Raw genomic sequence first — 19,872 nt, 5'->3', positions numbered from 1 at the left:
AGAAAATTAAGATAATGATCAAATTCTGGGAGAGCTAGCTGTTGTCTAGTCTTAGTGTGATGGGAGGGTGCAAAGCTGATCTGAAGTCTGGCTGCAATAGTTTGTGATGCTGGACCATCTCAGCCAGCAGCCTTGAAGAAGCTGTTCTAGATACAGAACTCTGAGAGACTGAATCACCTGGGCCACACTTACTCATTGGTGTGGTCTCCTTGTTCTGAAGGCACACAAACTTTCAAAGGTAACATACATATCCACATTAACACAAGTATGGACTGTGTGTTGTACACAATCCAGCCAATGATTTTTGTGTGTGTGTTATGTTTGAGTAGGTAAAATATATGTCACCTGTCTTGTAGTTTTTCTAGGTTTATTTCTTTACATCTATAGTCAGGATTTTCAGGGGTCTTCCGTGATCAAATCTGATTTCTATTAACCCAGAAGGAATCCACAGCTTTTCTTTTTCTGTGGAAACAAAGGCATAATAACCTCCTTCCCAACATAACCTATTTTTACTTCCATTTTAAGTTAATACATTTTTTAAATACATAGGTTGTTTTAATTTAGTAATTTTTATAATCCAATCTCTCAGCACCTATTGTTCAGCAATCAAAAAATTTAAAGTCAACATGACACCATATAGGATCCAAACTTTCTGTGTAATTTTCATCTTTACAGTGCTTATCATTTTTGTATTTTATTTTTTTAGGACTTATTATTTATTAACTTTTTAAATGACTGCCTATATGTATTTTTCTTTTTTAAGCCTACACACATTTTTTTTAAATAAACTGTTACCTGTTTAGAGTTTTTTTTCTGTTCAGATCTGTCTTTCTGAGCATTAGTAGCATATATATTTATGTGAGACAATTGCAAACTATTTCCACATAGCACTGGCGTCTAAGCCAACATGCAAGCAGTAATTAGTATGCCTCTGTATGCTACTGATCACCAGCCTGCCTAAGAGACTGCAGGACTATGAAACTACATCCAACTCCTTGTCCAGAACTTTTCTTAGCTTTTTGAGGCCCTGTCTCGGGGCCCCTGAATATTTGAGCCCCTCACTTTGGATGCCATTTGTAGTTAAGAGGTTTTTGTTGGGACCTTTGGCTCCCTAATAAAGACATGGAGATGTCTTATTAATTATGAAAGCTCAGCCTTAGCTTATACTTGTTTTTAACTATCTCATAACTTATATTATCCCATATTTCTAAATCTATGTTCTTTCATGATCTCGTCTCAATTATGCCCATGCTGGTTATTCCACTTCTGGCTGTCCACGCCCCTTCCTCTTCCCAGAGTCCTCTCTGCCCTGAAATCCTGCCTAGCTATTGACCGTTCAACTTTTTATTGAACCAATTAGAGTGGCACATCTTCACAGTTTATAAAAAGATTTTTCCACAACAGATCATGGTTTCTGTCACTGAGTGTCTTTATGTGCCAGCTTTTCATAACTAATATCACCATCCTTGCTTCCTTGTAATGATGACAACTTTGTCAAGGTGGAATGGCGTGTATGTACGCATATATGTGTGTTAATGTGTTGTTGAATTCAGTGTACAAATATTTCACTAAAAACTGTGCATCTGTGTACATCAGAGATAGTGGTCTGTAATTACTCTTATTGTTGTATACTTCTCCAATTTTGGTATCAGGATAATACTGACTTCATAAAAATGAGTTTTGTAGTGTTCTCTTTCTACTTGATGCTGTAACTTGGGGGATATACATGCTAGTTCATTTTGAAAGGTCTGATAGGAGTTAGGATTTTAAAAACACTACTAATTGGGTTGGAGAGATGGCTCAGTAAATATTTGCTCTGTTAAGCATAGTGACTGGAGTTCAGATCTCCATAACACACATATAAAACATGGGTATAGTGGCATGTGCTGTGAACTGTGTCTTCATTACTGTTCTGTTGCTGTGATAAGACACCACAATCGAGGCAGCCTTTAAGGATGAGTTTGTTTAGGGCTTATGTTTTCAGAGGGTGAGTCTCTTGGTAGGGAAAATGGCGGCAGGCAGACAGGCATAGTTCGGGAACAGGAGCTTAGAGCTTATGCATGATTTACAAGTACAAGAGGCAGAGAGACACTGAAAATAACATGGACTTTTAAGTCCTCAAAACTCACTCCCATAGACACCTCCTCTAACAGGTCACACCTAGTGACAAACAGTTCCACCAACTGTGAACCAGGCATTCAAATATATGAACCTATGAGAGCCATTCTCCTTGAAACCACCACAGCCTGTACTCCAGCACTGGGGAATAGAGATAGTTGATCCCAGGTGCTCCCTGCCCAGGCAGTCCAGCCAAAACTACCACCTTCAGCTTCAGTAAAGAAACCTTGTCTTGAAAAAGACGGTAGAGCGCTGATTGAGGAAAGACAGATTCCTCATACTCAGCTTCTGGCCTCCACAGTCATGCAACTCACATACTCACCCTACCCCCACCCCACTCTCTCAAGTCTATCTGGCAAAATCAGCCATTAGACTCCATTTAATTGATTATTTTCTGCTGTATTTTATAATCCTTACCTATTATAACTTCTTTGTTCCTGCCTTCAGGAGTAAAAATAAATATTGCCAGATGCTATCATTCAGTTAGTCTATTCATCCTGTAAAGTAATGAATATGTCCCCATACCATTAGACTATAGTATTTAATGCTACCTTGAAAGTGATCACTAAACATTAATAGATAACTTAAACTGTCCTTATTTAAGAATACTCCCTTTTTTTAATTTTTTTATTGATAAAAGGAGAATAAAGAAAAGAAAAAAAAACAAATTCCCACCTCCTCCCAGCCTCCCATTTCCCTCCCCCTCCTCCCACTCTTCTCCCCCTCTTCCCACCCCTCTCCCCTTCCCCCACTCCTCTCCCCCTCCCTTTCCAGCCCAAAGAGCTGTCAGGGTTCCCTGCCCTGTGGTAAGTCCTAGGTCCTCCCCCTTCCATCCATATCTAGGAAGGTGAACATCCAGACTGGCTAGGCTCCCACCAAGCCAGCACATTGTGTAGGATCAAAACCGCGTGCCATTGTCCTTGGCGTCTCATCAGCCCTCATTGTTCGCCATGTTCCGAGAGTCCAGTTTTATCCCATGCTTTTTTTGGTAACAGTCCAGCTGGCCTTGGTGAGCTCCCAGTAGATCATCTCCACTGTCTCAGTGGGTGGGTGCACTCCTCGTGGTCCCGACATCTTTGCTCATGTTCTCACTCCTTCTGCTCCTCATTGGGACCTTGGGAGCTCAGTCCAGTGCTCCAGTGTGGGTCTCTGTCTCTATCTCCACCCATCGCCAGATGCAAGTTCTAGGATGATATGCAAGATATTCGTCAGTATTGCTCTAGGGTAGGATCATTTCAGGTTCCCTATCCTCAGCTGCCCAGGGAACTAACTGGGGACCTCAGCTTGGGCACCTGGGAGCCCCTCTAGGGTCAAGTCTCCTGCCCACCCTAAAGTGGGTCCCTTAACTAAGAATTGTGGTTCCGTGCTCCCCTATCCAACCTTCCTTTATCCCGATCCTCCTGTTTCCCCAAGTCCCCCCTCCTTCCCTTCTACCTTTTCTCTCCTTTTTTACACATACGACACAAAATAGAAATGCAGGGTACACTTGGAAACCATTGTATTTTACTACAAAAACTAAACTTTTAGAATCCACACATTAGTGGGGGTCTGTATTATTTATTTTTTTGTTCTGTGCTTCACTGTGCTTAACAGGATCTCTAGTTCCATCCATGTTGCCAAAAGTGACAGGATTCCATTCCTTTTTGATATTGGATATTGACTATCAAATTTTTTCTACATTCATTTAAGTTAAAATTACACTTTCAAGTCTAGTAGCATAGTGCCTTCTGCTATGTTCTGTTCATGATTGCATGGCACGGTACCTTTTCTAGTTATATAAACAGTGTCACATATATTTTGATATGATGTGTATTGAATATATAGATCATTTAAACTTATTCTTTTATAGTATGTATATGTATGTACAATGTGTGTGGTGGTAAGACAATAATTATTGGAGTTAGTTTTCTCCTTCCACCTTTATGTGCATCCCAGGCTTTGTCTCAGTTCAGAACCACTTCTCCAGTAGATACCTTTAAAGCCTACTGAGCCATCTTACCCCTTATTGGGGCTTTGTAGCTTTCTTGTAGAGATTATTTCTCTTGTTGGTCAGATTTATTCCTAAGTCTTTTGGGGGGGTAGCTAGTATATATACTATCTTTTAATTTTTATTTATTTCTGATTATTGTATTCATTTCTAATTCTCATATATAACAATTATATAGTATATAATTGCATGTAATTAATATAACTTAATTATATTAATTTCTTATTTGCTATTGACATATTGTGGTACTACTAATTTTGTATGTTGACTTCACTATTTTGCAATTTACTAGTGATTATTCTACCAGATTATTAGCAGAAAATTTGAGGATTTCTTTTTATAAGGTTTCGTCTACAAACAGTGCTGGTTTGATATCCTCTTTTCCAATTTGGATGCTTTTTGCTTTCATTGTTTGATTGCTCTGGCCATGCTTCCCATACTGTGTTGAGTGAAAGTGGATATCCTTGTCCCATCACATATTTTTTCGCTGTTCGTTCGTTTGTTTTGTTTTTTGTTTTTTTGAGACAGGGCTTCTCTGTAGCTTTGGAGCCTCTCCTGGAACTAGCTCCTGTAGACCAGGCTGGCCTCTAACTCACAGAGATCCGCCTGCCTCTGCTTCCTGAGTACTGGGATTAAAGACGTGCACCACCACCACCCAGTGAAATGTAGCATTTTTATTCATTTAATTATTAAATAAGGATTTTATTGTGGAGTATTTTGTGATGTATTGGCGTGTCCCATCATAAGAACACATGACAGTATCATTTCATCTAAGTTTATAACTGGCAGCTGGTAAATGTACAAAGGCAAATGAAAGAAAATAAATGCAAACATGAAAAAAAAATCACAATATTATTGTGCTTGTGTCACTGAGGACATTGAAATGCTCTACAGTTACAGACTAACAAGATTCCCACTAATTAGAAATGTTTTGATTTTCAGAAAGATTATTTGCAGCAGATGTAAATCAATCGTATCATGTATCAGTTTATAATTAAGATTCTCATATTATGTGAAGTTTACCTTTGTAGTATTGTGGGATTTAGGTATATAAGGATGTGTTATATTTGTTTATGCTGCAGAATATTACTTTAACTGTGTGAAAGTGTGTTACTTTTGTTTAACAATGTAAGGATGTGTGCTTAATTATGTGAAGATGTGTTGCATTTGTTTCACCTTGTCTGCCTAAGGCAACTGATTGGTCTAATAGCTAGGCAGAGAAAGGAAGGCTGGCAGGGAGAGAGAATAAATAGGAGGAGAAATCTAGGTTCGAGAAGATAAAAGAGAAAGAAGAATGAAAAAAAGGAGAGAATGAGGGACACAACCCTGAGCCAGAAGCCAGGCAGCCTCCAGCCAGTCAGATACAGGAAGCAGTGAAAGTAAAATAAACAGAAAGTAAAAAGGCCCAAGGCAAAAGGTAGATAAACAGGTTAATTTTAAAAGTTAGCCAAAAGTGTGCCTAGGCTAGTCCAAACATTCAAAACACTTCTGAGTCTCTGTGTCCTAAAGAAAAGAAACATTGGTACATTGTAGAGGATACAGTTCTGTGCCCAGAAGGTTCTGCAATTTCTGCCATTTATTCCAGAATGTATTCGTTGTACACAAAAGAGATTTCAAACACATTAGTAGTTGATTCCTATCCCCTGTTCTTGGCAAACTTCTATTTTCTGGATCTATGTGTTTAACTATTCTGAACATTGCTTGTAAGTGCAGTTGGTTTTTTGTCAACTTGACACAGGGTCATCTGGGAAGAGGGAATCTCAGTGGAGGAATTGCCTCTCTGATTGCCCTGTAGGCAAGTCTGTGTTCACTGAGGGTGGTGCCATCCCTGGACAGGTGGTCCTAAGTTGTATTAAAAGGCTAAGCAAGCCAATATGCAGTATTCCTCCATGATCTTTGCTTAAGTTCTTGCCTTGGCTTTCCTCAGATGAAGTACTGTAATATGGTCACATGAGCTGAATAAACAACTTTTCTCCCAAAGTTGCTTTTGGTCATGGCTTTTATAACAATAGAAAACAAACTAGAACAGTAGCCTTTGTGTTTGTCTTCTTATACACAGTAAAGTGTTTTCAGGTTTCTATCTTAGGCTGGCTAGTTTTATGCTCGACACAAAGTAGAGTCATTTTAGAATAGGAAACCTCAACTGAGAAATGATTTCTACCAGGTTGGCCTGTGGGCAGACCTTTGGTCTATTTTCTTGATTAATAACTGATGTAGGAGGGCCCATCACACTGTGAGTGTTGATACCCCCAGGTAGGCAGTCCTTGGGTGCTAGAAGAAAGCAGGCTGAGCCACCCAGGGACAGGCCTGTAAGGAGCATTCTTCCATGATGTCTCCATTAGTCTCTGCTGCCAGCTTCCTCCCCTGTTTGAGTTCCTTCCCTGACTTGCCTCAGTGGTGAATTATAAATTGTAAATGAAATAAACCCTTTATTCCCATTTACTGCTCTAAAGGACCTGGGAGAGTGGCGCTGATAAAATGAAGAGGACTTAAGCCTCATGAACAAGTGTTCAGTCACGAGCCAAGCCTTGCTGGTGGGCAGGCTACATATAGCCAGCAAGATGCACAAGACAAAAGCGTATTTTTCTATAGAGGTATATAAACAAATAACAAGTAAACTCTCCCATCCTCTACACCTGGGAGGGACATGAAAATGTAATCCAAGAATAGTTCCGTGTGTTTAAAGAAATAGGTCACAGATTCTTGTCTTGGTTTCTTGGAGTTTTCTCACAAGCACTCCAAAATGTCCTCATAAGACTCCATTCTTAGACCGTGTTCTGATATCCCCAAGTTATTTTTGGTCATGGTGTTTATCATAACAATACAAGCCTAGTTAAGACACCAGTTAATGAGATCTGTAGCTCATTCTTTATAGAGATACTATTATATCATGGTGTATATATTAATTTTGTTTATTCCTAAGTTAATGGGCATTTGAGCTGATTGAGACTACTGTGATTAGTGCTGATCTAAACACTTGTGAGTTCTGAGGCTTGTTTTTCGTTCTTCTATACACTGAGACGTGGGGTTGCTTAGTAATATGGAGACTTCTGAAACCTCAATTCTAACAGGTACACCACCTCAGTGTTCCCACCAGCAGTGTGTGGAGTCTGCTTTTACACATCTCCGGCAGATTATTGCCTATTGAGTAATAGCCTGTTATGGCCTTGATTTCTGTCGTGACTGATAATGTCAAGCATCTTTTCATGTGCTTACTAGTCATTCTTATATCTCTGAAAAATGTCTTTTTTAATCCCTTTCAAAATTATGTTGTCTTTTATTGTTGAGTTGTTAGAGATGCTTTTGCATTCTGGATACTAGATCCTTATTAGAAATACTATCTGTGAGACTCGAGAGATGGCTTAGGAGTGAAGAACACCTGCTAGTCTTCCAGAGGTCCTGAGTTCAATTCCCAGAAATTGCATGGTGGCTCATGACCATCTGTGTTGGGTACTTTTCTGTCATGCAGGCATACAGACAGACAGAACACTCACACTAGTGAGTGAGTGAGTGAATGAATGAATGAATAATATTTGTGTTTCTACAGTGTGGGTTTCCTTTAGATCTTTTATTGTGAGTGCGTCTGTGTGTCTGCACATGTGTGTAGGGGTGTGGACCAAGGTCAGAAGAGGGTATCAGATCCCATGGAGATGGAATTACAGATGTTTGTGAGAAACCCTACTTTAATATGGATACTAGAATCTAAACTCCAGCCCTAATGATGACTAACAAGTGCTCTTAACCACTAAGCCATCTCCACAATCTGCCAGCCCCCCCCACACTTTTGAGTCTCCTGCTCAGACTGAGTCTTCGTGTCCTTGGATTACAGGTGTGCACCACCACAGTGCTGGGGACTAAACAAACCATGAACTTCATGGAAGGCTAGGGAAGCGTGCTACTAGCTGAACTATACTCCCAGCCCATTTTGTGTATGTGTGTATATCTCTGTAGTGACTTCTAGAATCAGGAGTTGTGAGTTAATCTACCTCATTCTTATGTTCAAAGATTTATTTTGGCTATTCTTGGTCCCTTGCAATTCCATATAAACATTAGTACTGGCTTGAAAAGTTTGGGGGTAGGGGAAGACAGAGAGTGCCAGGTGAGATATTGAAAGCTATTATGGTTCGTCTTTGGAGGGTGGCAACCAAATTTTGTGTGTATTGAAGTCTAATTGGAAAAATTCGGGCATTTCTCCTGTTACTGCTGTATGTATCAGACTAGCAAATTACTGAATAATTGGTGAAATGTAACTTTTACATGTGTTCTATTTAATTAGTTTAAAAAATAGCTTTAAATTTTGCAAACCCTTCTTAGGGAATGCTTTATTTTAAGCACTAAGTATCAAGAAGTACTAACATCACAAAAATGAATTATAGTAATAAGAGCGGCGGGGCTGCGTCCCCAACACCCCAGCCGCCTGCTCTGCTAGCTTTTGCCCCGAAATAATTACACACAAACTGTATTCATTTAAACACTGCTTTGGCCCATTTCTATCTAGCCTCTTCTAGGCTAATTCTCACATATTAATTTAGCCCATTTCTAATCATCTGTGTAGCGCCCCTAGGTGCGCTTACCGGGAAGATTCTAGCCTATGTCCATCCTGGGTCGGAGCTTCATTGCTTGTGTCTGCCTGGGAGCTAGGAGCATGGTGTCTCTCTGAAGGCGTCTGCTCCCGAGAGGAGAGCTGTCGAGTCTGACCTCACTTCCTCTTCCTCCCAGCGTTTTGTTCTGTTTACTCCTCCCACCTATCTTCTAACCAATGAAATGGTCCAAGGCAGTTCCTTTATTAGCCAGTGACCTTCCTCCATCAATGAATAACTAGACACTTCTGGTTTCTGATAAAAGAATACACCATTAGGTGGCTCACTAGTTAGGAAGACTCGGGTTGGGTTCCCAGCACCCACATGGTTGTGGTGACAGCAGTCAGTAACTACGGTTTCTCAGGATCCATTACCTTCTTTTGGCCTGTACGGGCACTGCAAACATGGTAAATGCAGGCAAAACACACTCATACACATAAAAGAAAAATTTAATTTTAAGGAAAGAAAATGAAATGAAAGAAACCAAAAGGAAATGTATATATTAAAAGGTGACTAGAAAACAGTATTTAAAATTGTTTCTCTAGCCTTTCAGAATGAACTAGTTTATTTCTTATTGTTAATTTCTTTAATCTACATTTATGGGTATGAATATATACATTTTACACAATATACACATCTATATGCCTATTTGATGTATACATATATGCACTTTTGCTTTAAAATATTTACACTATTTATAGTTTTATTTATGCACATATACCACTTTTTAATATAATATGAATGTCTATTTTTGAAACATGCTTTTTTTTCAGTCCAGTAATTTATATCTTCAGCCTTTCCTATTACATTTTTACTCAGTTTAACCTAGATAGTATTTCCTATGGTACCTGTATCAAAGTTTACTTAGCCTTTTTTGCACAGGTAGAATCTATTAGTAGGTTCTTTAATGTTTTCCCCCAAAACTACTCTGAAGTCAATGTCCTTGTGGATGTATTTCTCCTAAAAGTATATGCTACTTTCAGAGTGCCTGTAAGTTACAGATACGCTTTTTTTGTGTCATATCTATCATGAGTATTTAGAGTTTATTTACACTCAACCAAGTTATGTATCTACTGCAAAAAGAACCTTCTCTGATGAGGGTTAAGAGTTTCATTAGTCTGTGTGTATAAATCTAAGAATGTAGGGTACAGTTCATTACTATGTACACTTAGCATATTAATAGTCCTAGGTTCTCCCCTAGGGACTATGACCTAGACAGCCATGGGTTACATCTTGTGTGACTGTACTTTAAGTACAGTCAGGGAATGGTTGGTCACTGTTAATAGCGTTCACGCCACTATTATGCCAGAGGGCGTATCTTGTCAGGCCTGTCACTATTTCATATTCAGTCAGTATTTGTGTTCTTCATTGATACTATTTCTTTTTGTTGTTGTCCTGCACATTTCTTTTCACAGAATGTGATACTGGGTTACATAAAGGCATTTTCATACAAGTCTATAATGTACATTTGAGCATGTTTCTGCCATACTGCACTATCCTTCCCCTTATTTTTCTTCTTTCCTCTTGTTAGTCACCTTTGTTCCCTTAGGTTTTTTCACACCATAAGTTATTGGCCCATTTGTGTGACTTTTAAACATTTGTGTTTTTTGACTATTCTTTCCTAATAATTTGTAAGAATAGCTTTTAGTGGCTAATAATAATTTGAATATTGTTTTATTTTCTGTAATGCCTTATTTTTTCTTTATTATTTGGTTTATCAGTGAGTAATCTGAGTGTGTTTTATTTTGTTTTAACTTTTTGTAGAGAGCAAACATAGCCTGAATTGAAAAATGCACTGTAGTTTTTCAGTTCCTCTTATTAATTTTTATATGTTGTGAGGTAAATTTGTTTTTGATTTTTATATGTTGTGAGGTAAATTTGTTTTTGATGGTTATGTTAGTCTTTTAAAATTGTACTGCACCCTCCCCCCCATTCTTAATTCCAGCACTTGGGAGGCAGAGGTAGGTGGATTTTTGTGAGTTCAAGGCCAGCCTGGTGTACAGAATGAGCTCCAGGAAAACTGGGCCTACACAGAGAAACCCTGTCTCAAAAAATAACAATAAAATAAAACAAAAAAAAATTCGTAGAGCCGGTTGTGGAAGTGTACACCTTTAACCCTAGCACCTTGGGAGACAGAGGCAGGCAGATCTCTGTGACTCTGTCTATTGGAGGCCAACCTGATCTGCATTATAAGTCGTAAGACAGTTGGGGCTACAGAGTGAGATTCTGTCTCAAACAAACAAACAAACAAAAATCACAAAGAAAATGTCCGTCTTTCTACCTGTACATACACAAGTTAAGATTATTTTGTTAGGTAAAAGAAAATCAGAAAATGCTGTTTTCTGCTGGGCTAATTTTCAGTTCTAAATTGAAATGGCTGACTGGCTTATTTTCTTTTTTTGTGCAAGTTAACTGAACAAGAAACCAGACCTATTTAGCTAAATAAGCAGATTTTCATGCTGACTTGATTCAAACATCTGCCTTCTAGAGATACACATAATGTTGGATATGAAATAAATGGGCAAATTAATGTTTAAGCTTCTATTGCAATTTTTTAAACCTTTATCAAGACTTTTAAAATAGAGTCCTGTTTTTTTCAATTTATGAATAAACTATATAAAACACTTTTATGTTGTTTAATATTTGAATAGTTATGAAAATCATTATTTGAATTGTGCTTCTTTTGGCTTTAGGGTTTCTTCACATCTAATAGTTTTCTTTATTTCACAGAAATACCGGTATCAGGATGAAGAGGTCCCTCCTCCAGAGCACATCTCCCCATCTGTCACTAATGAGGTGCTAGGTCCAGAACTGGTTCATGTCTCGGAGAAGAACCTGTCAGAGATAGAGAATGTCCATGGATTTGTTTCTCATTCTCATATTTCACCAATAAAGGTAGGATAGTAACTGTTATTATTGTTTATTGATATGACTTAGATATTACTTTTATTTATAAATAATTGTTCAAGATAATGTAAATTCCCCATTCTTTGGGTTGGCTTTAGTTCTATAGTTTTAAAGAATTACATGCTATTTAATAGTATTTCCAATTCATTTTTAAACACTTGATTAAAATAGTCTTTGAAATTTAATTTGTGAATTTTCTTGCTCTTATCTCTTCTTTCTTGTTTTGTTTTTTTGTTTTTTTTTGTTTGTTTGTTTGTTTTGTTTTTCGAGACAGGGTTTCTCTGTGGTTTTGGAGCCTGTCCTGGAACTAGCTCTTGTAGACCAGGCTGGTCTCGAACTCACAGAGATCCGCCTGCCTCTGCCTCCCGAGTGCTGGGATTAAAGGCGTGTGCCACCACTGCCCGGCTCTTCTTTCTTTATAAATAATCACAGTCCTGAATTTGATGTTTTCCTTTAAAGTTCTACTGTATATTTACAGTTATAATCTATGTATTGTTTTGTATATTTTGAACTTTATTTAATAGATTCATACATCAGATTGCATTTTTGTGCAACATTATATTCCTACAACTTATTACTTAGTTTTGCAATCTAAAGTTTTCTATTTAAAAAGCACTCATAATTTTTTAATTGGTATTGAGTATTTTTAGGTTATTGCTAGCTAAAAATACAGGAGAGACACATAGGACCTTCCCCCTCCCCAATTAATGGTGCCAAACTAAAATATTTGTATAATTTTCACTTTAGAAAAGCAAGATACAAGGCTTTAATTGGTCTGTATTCTCATAAATACAGAGTGGTCTTATTTTTCTTTTGAAATGATATCTCATTATGACTGGGATATACATACCCCTTTTTATTAGTGAGCTAGGATATACTTACCTCCTCAGTCAGGGTTCTTGTTTTGTGACTTGCCTACTTAGGATTTTTGCTTTCTTTTGTATGGAGCATCATTCTGACCAGTTTGTAAGCGAGTGTGTTTTTATGCTTGTTTGTTTGTTATCCATTCCCCTCTGTGTTGGGATAGCAACCCTTTGTTTATTGTAAGTATTGTTTATAAAGAACATTTATTTACCTTTTCTGTACCTCTTATCTCAGCCTCCCGAGTGCTACTGAGATTGCAGGCCTAGTCCACCATACCCAATACTATATAAAGTGTTTTTTAAAGTTAGTATGTAATATCAAAATTTAGAGAACTTTAAGAATTTGCTTAGCATGGTGCCATATACTTGTACTCTCCATACCTTGGGAAACTGAGCTAGAGAGACTGCTGCAAGTTTAAAGTCAGGTTTGAGCTACGTAGTGACTTAAAAGTTAGTCTGTGCTACATGGAGAAACCGTGATCTTCCCTTCACTCCCAAAGTAAAAGGGAACATTAAGAATTGAAACATATTGTATAGTGTATTTGTATTGTGTATATTTATACTAAATTTGATGGGCATATTTATTCTTCAGTATTTGTTTCTATTTAATTTATTTATTTATTCTTTTCTCACACAATACATCCCTACTACAGCTCCCCCTCCCTTTACTCCTCCCAGGTCCTCTCTACCACCCACATCTCCCCCTAGAAAAGAGTAGGTGTTCTAGGGACATCACTTGAACACAGCACCATAAGTTACAATAGTATCAGATATAAACCCCCACATCAAAACTCTTGTGTGGCAACCCAAGGATCCCAAGAGCAAACAAAAAAGTCAGAGACACCCCCACTCCTACTGTCAGGAGTCCCACAAAAACACCAAGCCAATAACCGTAACTTATTTGCAGATGACCTAGCACAGACCCACGCAGGCTCCACAATTGCCAATTCAGTCTCTGTAAGACCCTATGAGCCCTGGTTAGTGATTCCACAGGCCATGCTCTCTGGGTGTCTTCTACCCCTCTGACTCCTAAAATTCCTCCTCCCCTTCTTCTGCAAGAGCTCTGAGGGAAGGGACTCATGGAGCCCTCCAACCTGGACTGTCTCTCTCCATCATGTTTGGCTGTAGGTCTCTGCATCCACCCCCTCTCATCTGCTGCCAGACAAAGCCTATCTATGGATGACTGGACAAGGAACCCATCTATGAGTATAGCAGATTTTTTTAAAAAATGATTTATTAGCTTTTTATTTTATGTGCATTGGTGTGAAGGTGTCAGATCTTGTGGAACTGCATTTTCAGACAGTTGTGAGCTGCCATATGGGTGCTGGAAATTAAACCCAGGTCCTCTGGAAGAGCAATCAGTGCTCTTAACCACTGAGCCATCTCTCCAGCCCCCAGTATAGCAGATTTTAAGACTCATTCATCGATTTTTTTTGGTAGGGGGCAGTCATGTTTGGTTCTACCGTGGGTCTCCAGTTCCTGATCATCCAGGCAATGTCAGGCATGGGCTCCCTCTCGTGGCATGACCCTCAAATTAGACTATTTATAGTTGGCCACTCCCATGAGTTCTGAGCTTCCATTCATTGCCCCAGCATATCTTGCAGTCAGGACAGATTATAGGTCAAAGATTTTGTGGCTGGGTTAGTGTCCCAGTCCTACCACTGGAAGCCTTGCCTGGTTTCAGAAGGTGGACTGTTTAGGCTCTGTATCCTCTATTACTATTTTTAAATTTGGTTTGTTACGGTCTAGTTTATTGAGTTCTTTATATATTTTTGATATTAGCCCCCTATTGTATATGTAGTTGGTGAAAATCTTCTTGCATTCTGTAGGCTGCTGTTTTGACCTTTTGACAGTGTCTTTCACCTTACAAAAGCTTTTCAGTTTCATGAGGTCCCATTTATTCTTGATCTTAGTGCCTGTAATATTGGTGTTCTGTTCAGGAAGTTGTCTCATGTATGTTCAAAGCTGTTCCCCATTTTCTATTCTGTCGGGTTCAGTGTATCTGATTTTATGTTCAGATTTTTGATCCACTTGGATTTAAGTTTTGTGATGGGTAAAAGTATGGATCTATTTGCATTCTTCTACATGTAGACATCCAGTTAGACCCGGATCATTTGTTGAAGGTGCTTTCTCTTTTTCTGTTGTGTATTTGTAGATTCTTTATCAAAAAACAGGCCATTAGTCTTGGCAACAAGCACCTTTACCCACTAAATCATTTCACTGGCTCTAAAGAAGACATTTATAACCCCAGCCAGGGCTCAGAGAACATTGTAGGAGAAAGCATGGAAAGAATATGAGAACTAGAAGTTAGGAAAATGATTGTAAAACGCTGTCTCTTGGATATGACACAGGTATTGCAAATAGGAACTGTGGTGGTTTGAAAGAAAATGGATCCCAAAGGGTGTGGCACTATAAGAAGGTATGGTCTTGTTGGAGGAAGTGATGACCCAAGTTTGTTACCTGGGACCCATATGGTGGAAGGAGAGAACCATCTTCTGCAAGTCATCCTCTGACCTCCACATATGCACCACGACACATATACACAATAAAACGTAATAATAAAAAAATGAAAAATAGACATCTTATTAAAGACTGAGCACACAATTATCCCTTGTTTTTTAAGCACTCTGAGCAGCCATGAGTCTCTGCATTTACCACTATGCATTACACAGAGAAGCTTCTTTGATTGAAGGTAATGGCATTTATCTGTGATTATAAACATAAGTGTGGAAAAGGTAGTTCAACACCATGTCAGTGTAGATAAACACCAGTAGTAAGTTCTTTACAAGGGTCTATAATCTTTCCTCAGGTTCTTGTCTGGATTTACATACTAGGTATAAATTCCCTTTTGTGGAGCAGGGACTCATCCAACTAGAGAGTACTTGGGTCACCTCCACCCCCACCAATCATGCTACTGTTGTATCAGTGGTCAAATCTTATCTAACAGATTGGTGTTGTAGCTCATAGTTAAGACCACCATTAACTGGACAGTGGAGGTGCATACCTTTAATCCCAGCCCTCAGGAGGCAGAAGCAGGTGGATCTCTGAGTTTGAGGCCAGCCTGGTCTAGAGAACGAGTTCTAGGACATCCAAGGCTACAAACACAGAGAAACTCTGTCCCAAAAAACAAAAACAAATAAGCAAAAGACCACTGTTCACCTTTTTTTTCCTAGCAGCATGCATTCCTTCTAGCATTGTGATTGCTTCCAGTTCAGTTCTTGCTTGCTTTCTATCTTACAACCAAGATGTTGTATCTTCAGCAGTAAGGTCTTACCGTCTAATTCTGGTGGACAACTAAGAGCATTGGCAAGAGCCTGTATCGTTTTAGGGGCCTTTTGGGCCCCCTTGACCAGCAGTACAAACACCGATATCCTGCACCTGGCACTGGGAATTTTGATTCTTAGACAGTAGGGCTTCTAGGAGCATTATCCAGCCACTAGGGATATATCTCTTTAACACTTTGTCATTGTTGTTAACTTATATTTTTAAATTGACTTTCAAAATAGTAGGCTTCCATATGGCTCTTACTGTTGTGTGTGTGTGTGTGTGTGTGTGTGTGTGTGTGTGTGTGTGTGTGTGTGTTTTGTTTTTTCGAGACAGGGTTTCTAGGTGTAATATAGGCCATCCTGGAACTCAGCTTGATCTGTAGATCAGGCTGACCTTGAACTAGTAGAGGTCCACCTGCCATCGCTGCCTTCAGAGTCTTGGGATTAAAGGTGTGTGCCACAAAACTTAATCCCCATGTGACTTTTTCATGTATCCTTTATTTTGGTTAATACTTCCTCCAATTACGATTTTTTGCAATTATGGAAAGTATCTATGCATAAGATTGATTTGCTGAGCTGAATATTAACTAGGTACTGCTTTAGTCTTTATAATTCTAATAAAAACTAATGATAAAAAAGTAAAAAAAAATCAGAGTTAGGCATGGTGTTGAATGAATGCTGTAATCCTGCATTTGGAATGCAGAGTCCAGAGGAATATGAATTCAAAGCCAGACTTGTCTACATAGTGAGTTTGAGGCCAGTGTGACTTACATCAGACCAAAACAAATAAAACTCTTCAAACCATAAGAAAACAGTAAAATTCATCTAATAGGTGATTATTTTTAAAAATCAATTGCTATGCTAGTACTTTGGAGGCTGAGATAGCAGGATTTCAAATTTGAGAACAGCCTGGACCTGATAGTTTGTCTTTGAAATCCATCAGAAACATAATTACTAGAATAATAGTTTTGCTTATATTTCAAGAACATAAACAGGTAGCTGGGTGGTGGCCTTGGCGCATGACTTTAATTCCAGCATTTGGGAGACAGAGGCTGGTGGATCTCTGTGAGTTCAAGGCCAGTTTGGTTTACAGAGTGAGTTCCAGGACGTCCAGGACTGTTTCACAGAAAAACCTTGTCTCGAAAAACCAAAACAAACAAAAAAAAACATAAACAGATACTGGGCTAATGATGATTTAACTTTCAGTGGTTAATACTTTAATGGAAATCAGGTGTAGCATGATGTATGTCGTACTTTAAGTTCCGATGCTGTAGTAAACACCGCAACAAGCATCACGAGGGAGAAAGAGTTTATTTGGCTAAGAATTAATTCCTGGTTACAGCTTATCATGGCAGGGAAGTCAGGGTGCATGGGGACTTGAAGCTGCTAGTCGTATGACATTCACAGCCAAACCAGAAAACCATGAAATTATGTACACAGTGCTCTGCTCACTTCTGTGTCCAGAAAAAGTTACCACCCGTGGCGGGATGGATCTTCCTACTAGTCAAAGTCCCCACAGATATGCCCACAGGCCCTTATAATCCAGACAGTTCCTCATTGAGACTTTCTTCCTAGATGATTCTAGACTGTGCCAGGTTGGTATTAAAACCAACCATCACAGTATGTTATAAAATATAGGAGGAATTAAATTATTTTAAGAAAGTCGACACTTAAGCAAGATTTTGAAGAAAGCAGTCAGAGTTAGAAGTCACCCCTGGAGTAACTACTGTAGAGACAAGACTTCAGCATTGAGGTAACTTCAGTGTACCTGGCAGGGTACCTGTTAGGAAAGAGGGGTATGGTATAGAGGGCTGCTGTGGAGAAGGAGCTGCCAGCATGAGATGCTGTGTGAATAGGTTCTTACGTAGTGCTGTTTCATCATTCTCGTTACCGCACTGATGACAAGTTACAGTGATGGAAAGTCCATCCAGAGCTAAGTATGAAGGTAATTATGATTTTATCATTTCAGAAATTGGAAAGGGTACTTTCTGGCTAATATTGGGAAAAGTCTCAATAAAAGAAATTAGTGATATTATGCTAAAAAAATTCCAGTGAATAAAAAGGACATATTGGACAAATTCAGGGATTAGCAATAGTATGAGGACTCTAAAAACAGTGAGTTGGGATGTAGGAAAGTAGTCAGAAAGTAAATTAAAATAAGCAGAAATTCAGCCTTCAAAATAGATCCAATTTTAGGTGAAGTGACAAAGGAGGCCAGATGCTATATATATTAACACTCCTAATTGCAATGACACAGATATAACAAAGTAATTCGTATGTGTTTCTTCTTCAATGGCAAGGAAAGTTTTATTTAAACTAGTCTAGTATATACAACATAAATATTGTTAAGAGAAACTGGAAATAAAAGATAGAGAAGGGTGTATGGACCAAAAATGAGTTTCTCTCTCACTTACATGCATTCCCTACAGTAGTAGTTGAGGATATTGCCAAAGGAAGTCATATAATAATGCTTAATAGGTTTTCAAAAATTATTGAACATGGGATTTGTAGAAATATATAATCAAAGATAAGCCTTTTTACTGGATGCTATGGGAATATAACTTTCCTGTTTCAAGTAAATAATGAGCAATTTTGAAATTAACTCATTTCTACAACTCTGGAGCATAAAAGGTGTTGGCTTTTTCATTTTTTAAGTATATCAAAAATTATATGTGCTTGTGTGTGCTTTGCACACACACACAGAAGCACACACGTGTACGCACACACGCACCCTGCTAACCAGAGAGGTATTGGATCCCCAAGAGCTGGAGTTCCACGTGATTGTAAAGCCAAGCTGTCTGTTTTGAGTGCTGGGAGTCTAGTTTGGATTTTCTGAAAGAACAGTACGTGTCTTAACCACTGAGCCACCTCTCCAGAGCCCTAAGAATTTTTTCATTTAATTTTTTTTCATGTTTTTTATTTCTTGTTGGGGTAGATTAAACTAAGACCATATCATTTGTATACAATTCGACCACTAGGTGGTGCCCATACAGAAGGGATTTACTTACATGAAGGTTGTGTGTGTGTTTCTGTGTTTGCTTTTCTAAATAAATAGCACTCTTTGTTCACTAAGATTATTTAATACTTTGTTTTGTAATTTATACCGAAAGGTTTCTGGGTTTATTTGTAAGTTTGGAAATATGTATCCAAATAATTGAATATCTATTTTATAATTTTGAAATAATTTTTACTTCTATTTGATATTATAAAAATACATATTAACACCCCTAAGCTTATTATTATTGCATGACTTTTACTCTTTTGGCTCTTTCAAGGGGCCCACCACCCAGCTCTTAAATAAATCACACACACAGGCTTATTCTTAGTTAGGAATGTCCAGCCTTAGCTTGGCTTGTTTCTTCAGCTTTTCCTAAGTTGTCCCGACTACCTTTTGCTTCTGGGCTTTTTCAAACTTTTCTTACTTTTGTATATCTTTCTTTACCTCTTTCTCCGTGGCTTGCTGTGTAGTTGAGTGACTGGCCCCTGATATTCTCCTCTCCTTGTTCTGTTGCACCCAGGGTTCTCTTCTCCTTCTGTTTACACTCTCTGCCTGTTAACCCCACCTATCCTTGTTACTCTCTCGCTATTGACTGTTCTTTATTAGACCATCAGGTGTTTTAGACAAAGAATCACAGCTTCACAGAGTTAAACAAATAAAATATAAACAAAAGCAGCACACCTTAAAATAATATTCCCCAACAATTATGATATTCAAGTTTTGCATAACAATCATTAAATATGTACTTTGCTGGATGAAGTAGTGCATGCCTTTAGTTCCAGCACTCAGAGGCAGAGGTAGGCAGATCTGTGTGAGTTCCAATTCAACCTGGCTACATAGTGAAACACTGCGTCTGAGTGCATGTGCATGTGTGTCTGAATTCTCCAGAGAAAAAGAACACACACACACACACACTCTCACACACACTTACAAAGCTGTGGTTCAACTAGTCTAACAATGACCGTCTCTTGGCAGAAAATTCAAGAATCCAATAGTTCAGTCCACAAGGCTGCATATCTCAGCTGGCCTTAAGTGTTCATCAGATTCCGAAAGAATTAGGTTCCAATACCCGTGAAGGAATGAATATGCCAACAAGAATGAGAGCAAGCAGGCAATAAGCAAAAGCCTCCTTCCATGTCCTTTATATAGCTGC

General features: G+C 38.5%; 1 protein-coding gene across 17 annotated transcripts in view; it reads left to right on the top strand.

Annotated features, from left to right (window-relative positions):
* Positions 1 to 19,872, top strand: part of Dlg1 (discs large MAGUK scaffold protein 1) — a 192,978-nt gene that overhangs the window by 54,617 nt on the left and 118,489 nt on the right. For all 17 annotated transcript variants that reach the window (XM_075967258.1, XM_075967250.1, XM_075967240.1 and 14 more), the window contains one exon: positions 11,416 to 11,580. In XM_075967258.1, the coding sequence (XP_075823373.1) occupies positions 11,416 to 11,580 (165 nt within the window). The remainder of the gene's footprint in view (positions 1 to 11,415; positions 11,581 to 19,872) is intronic.

The sequence above is a fragment of the Microtus pennsylvanicus genome, chromosome 1 (assembly GCF_037038515.1).
Source record: "Microtus pennsylvanicus isolate mMicPen1 chromosome 1, mMicPen1.hap1, whole genome shotgun sequence".
Classification (NCBI taxonomy): Eukaryota; Metazoa; Chordata; class Mammalia; order Rodentia; family Cricetidae; genus Microtus; species Microtus pennsylvanicus.
Note: the sequence above shows the minus strand (reverse complement) of the source record. Positions and strands in the feature narration are given on the sequence as shown.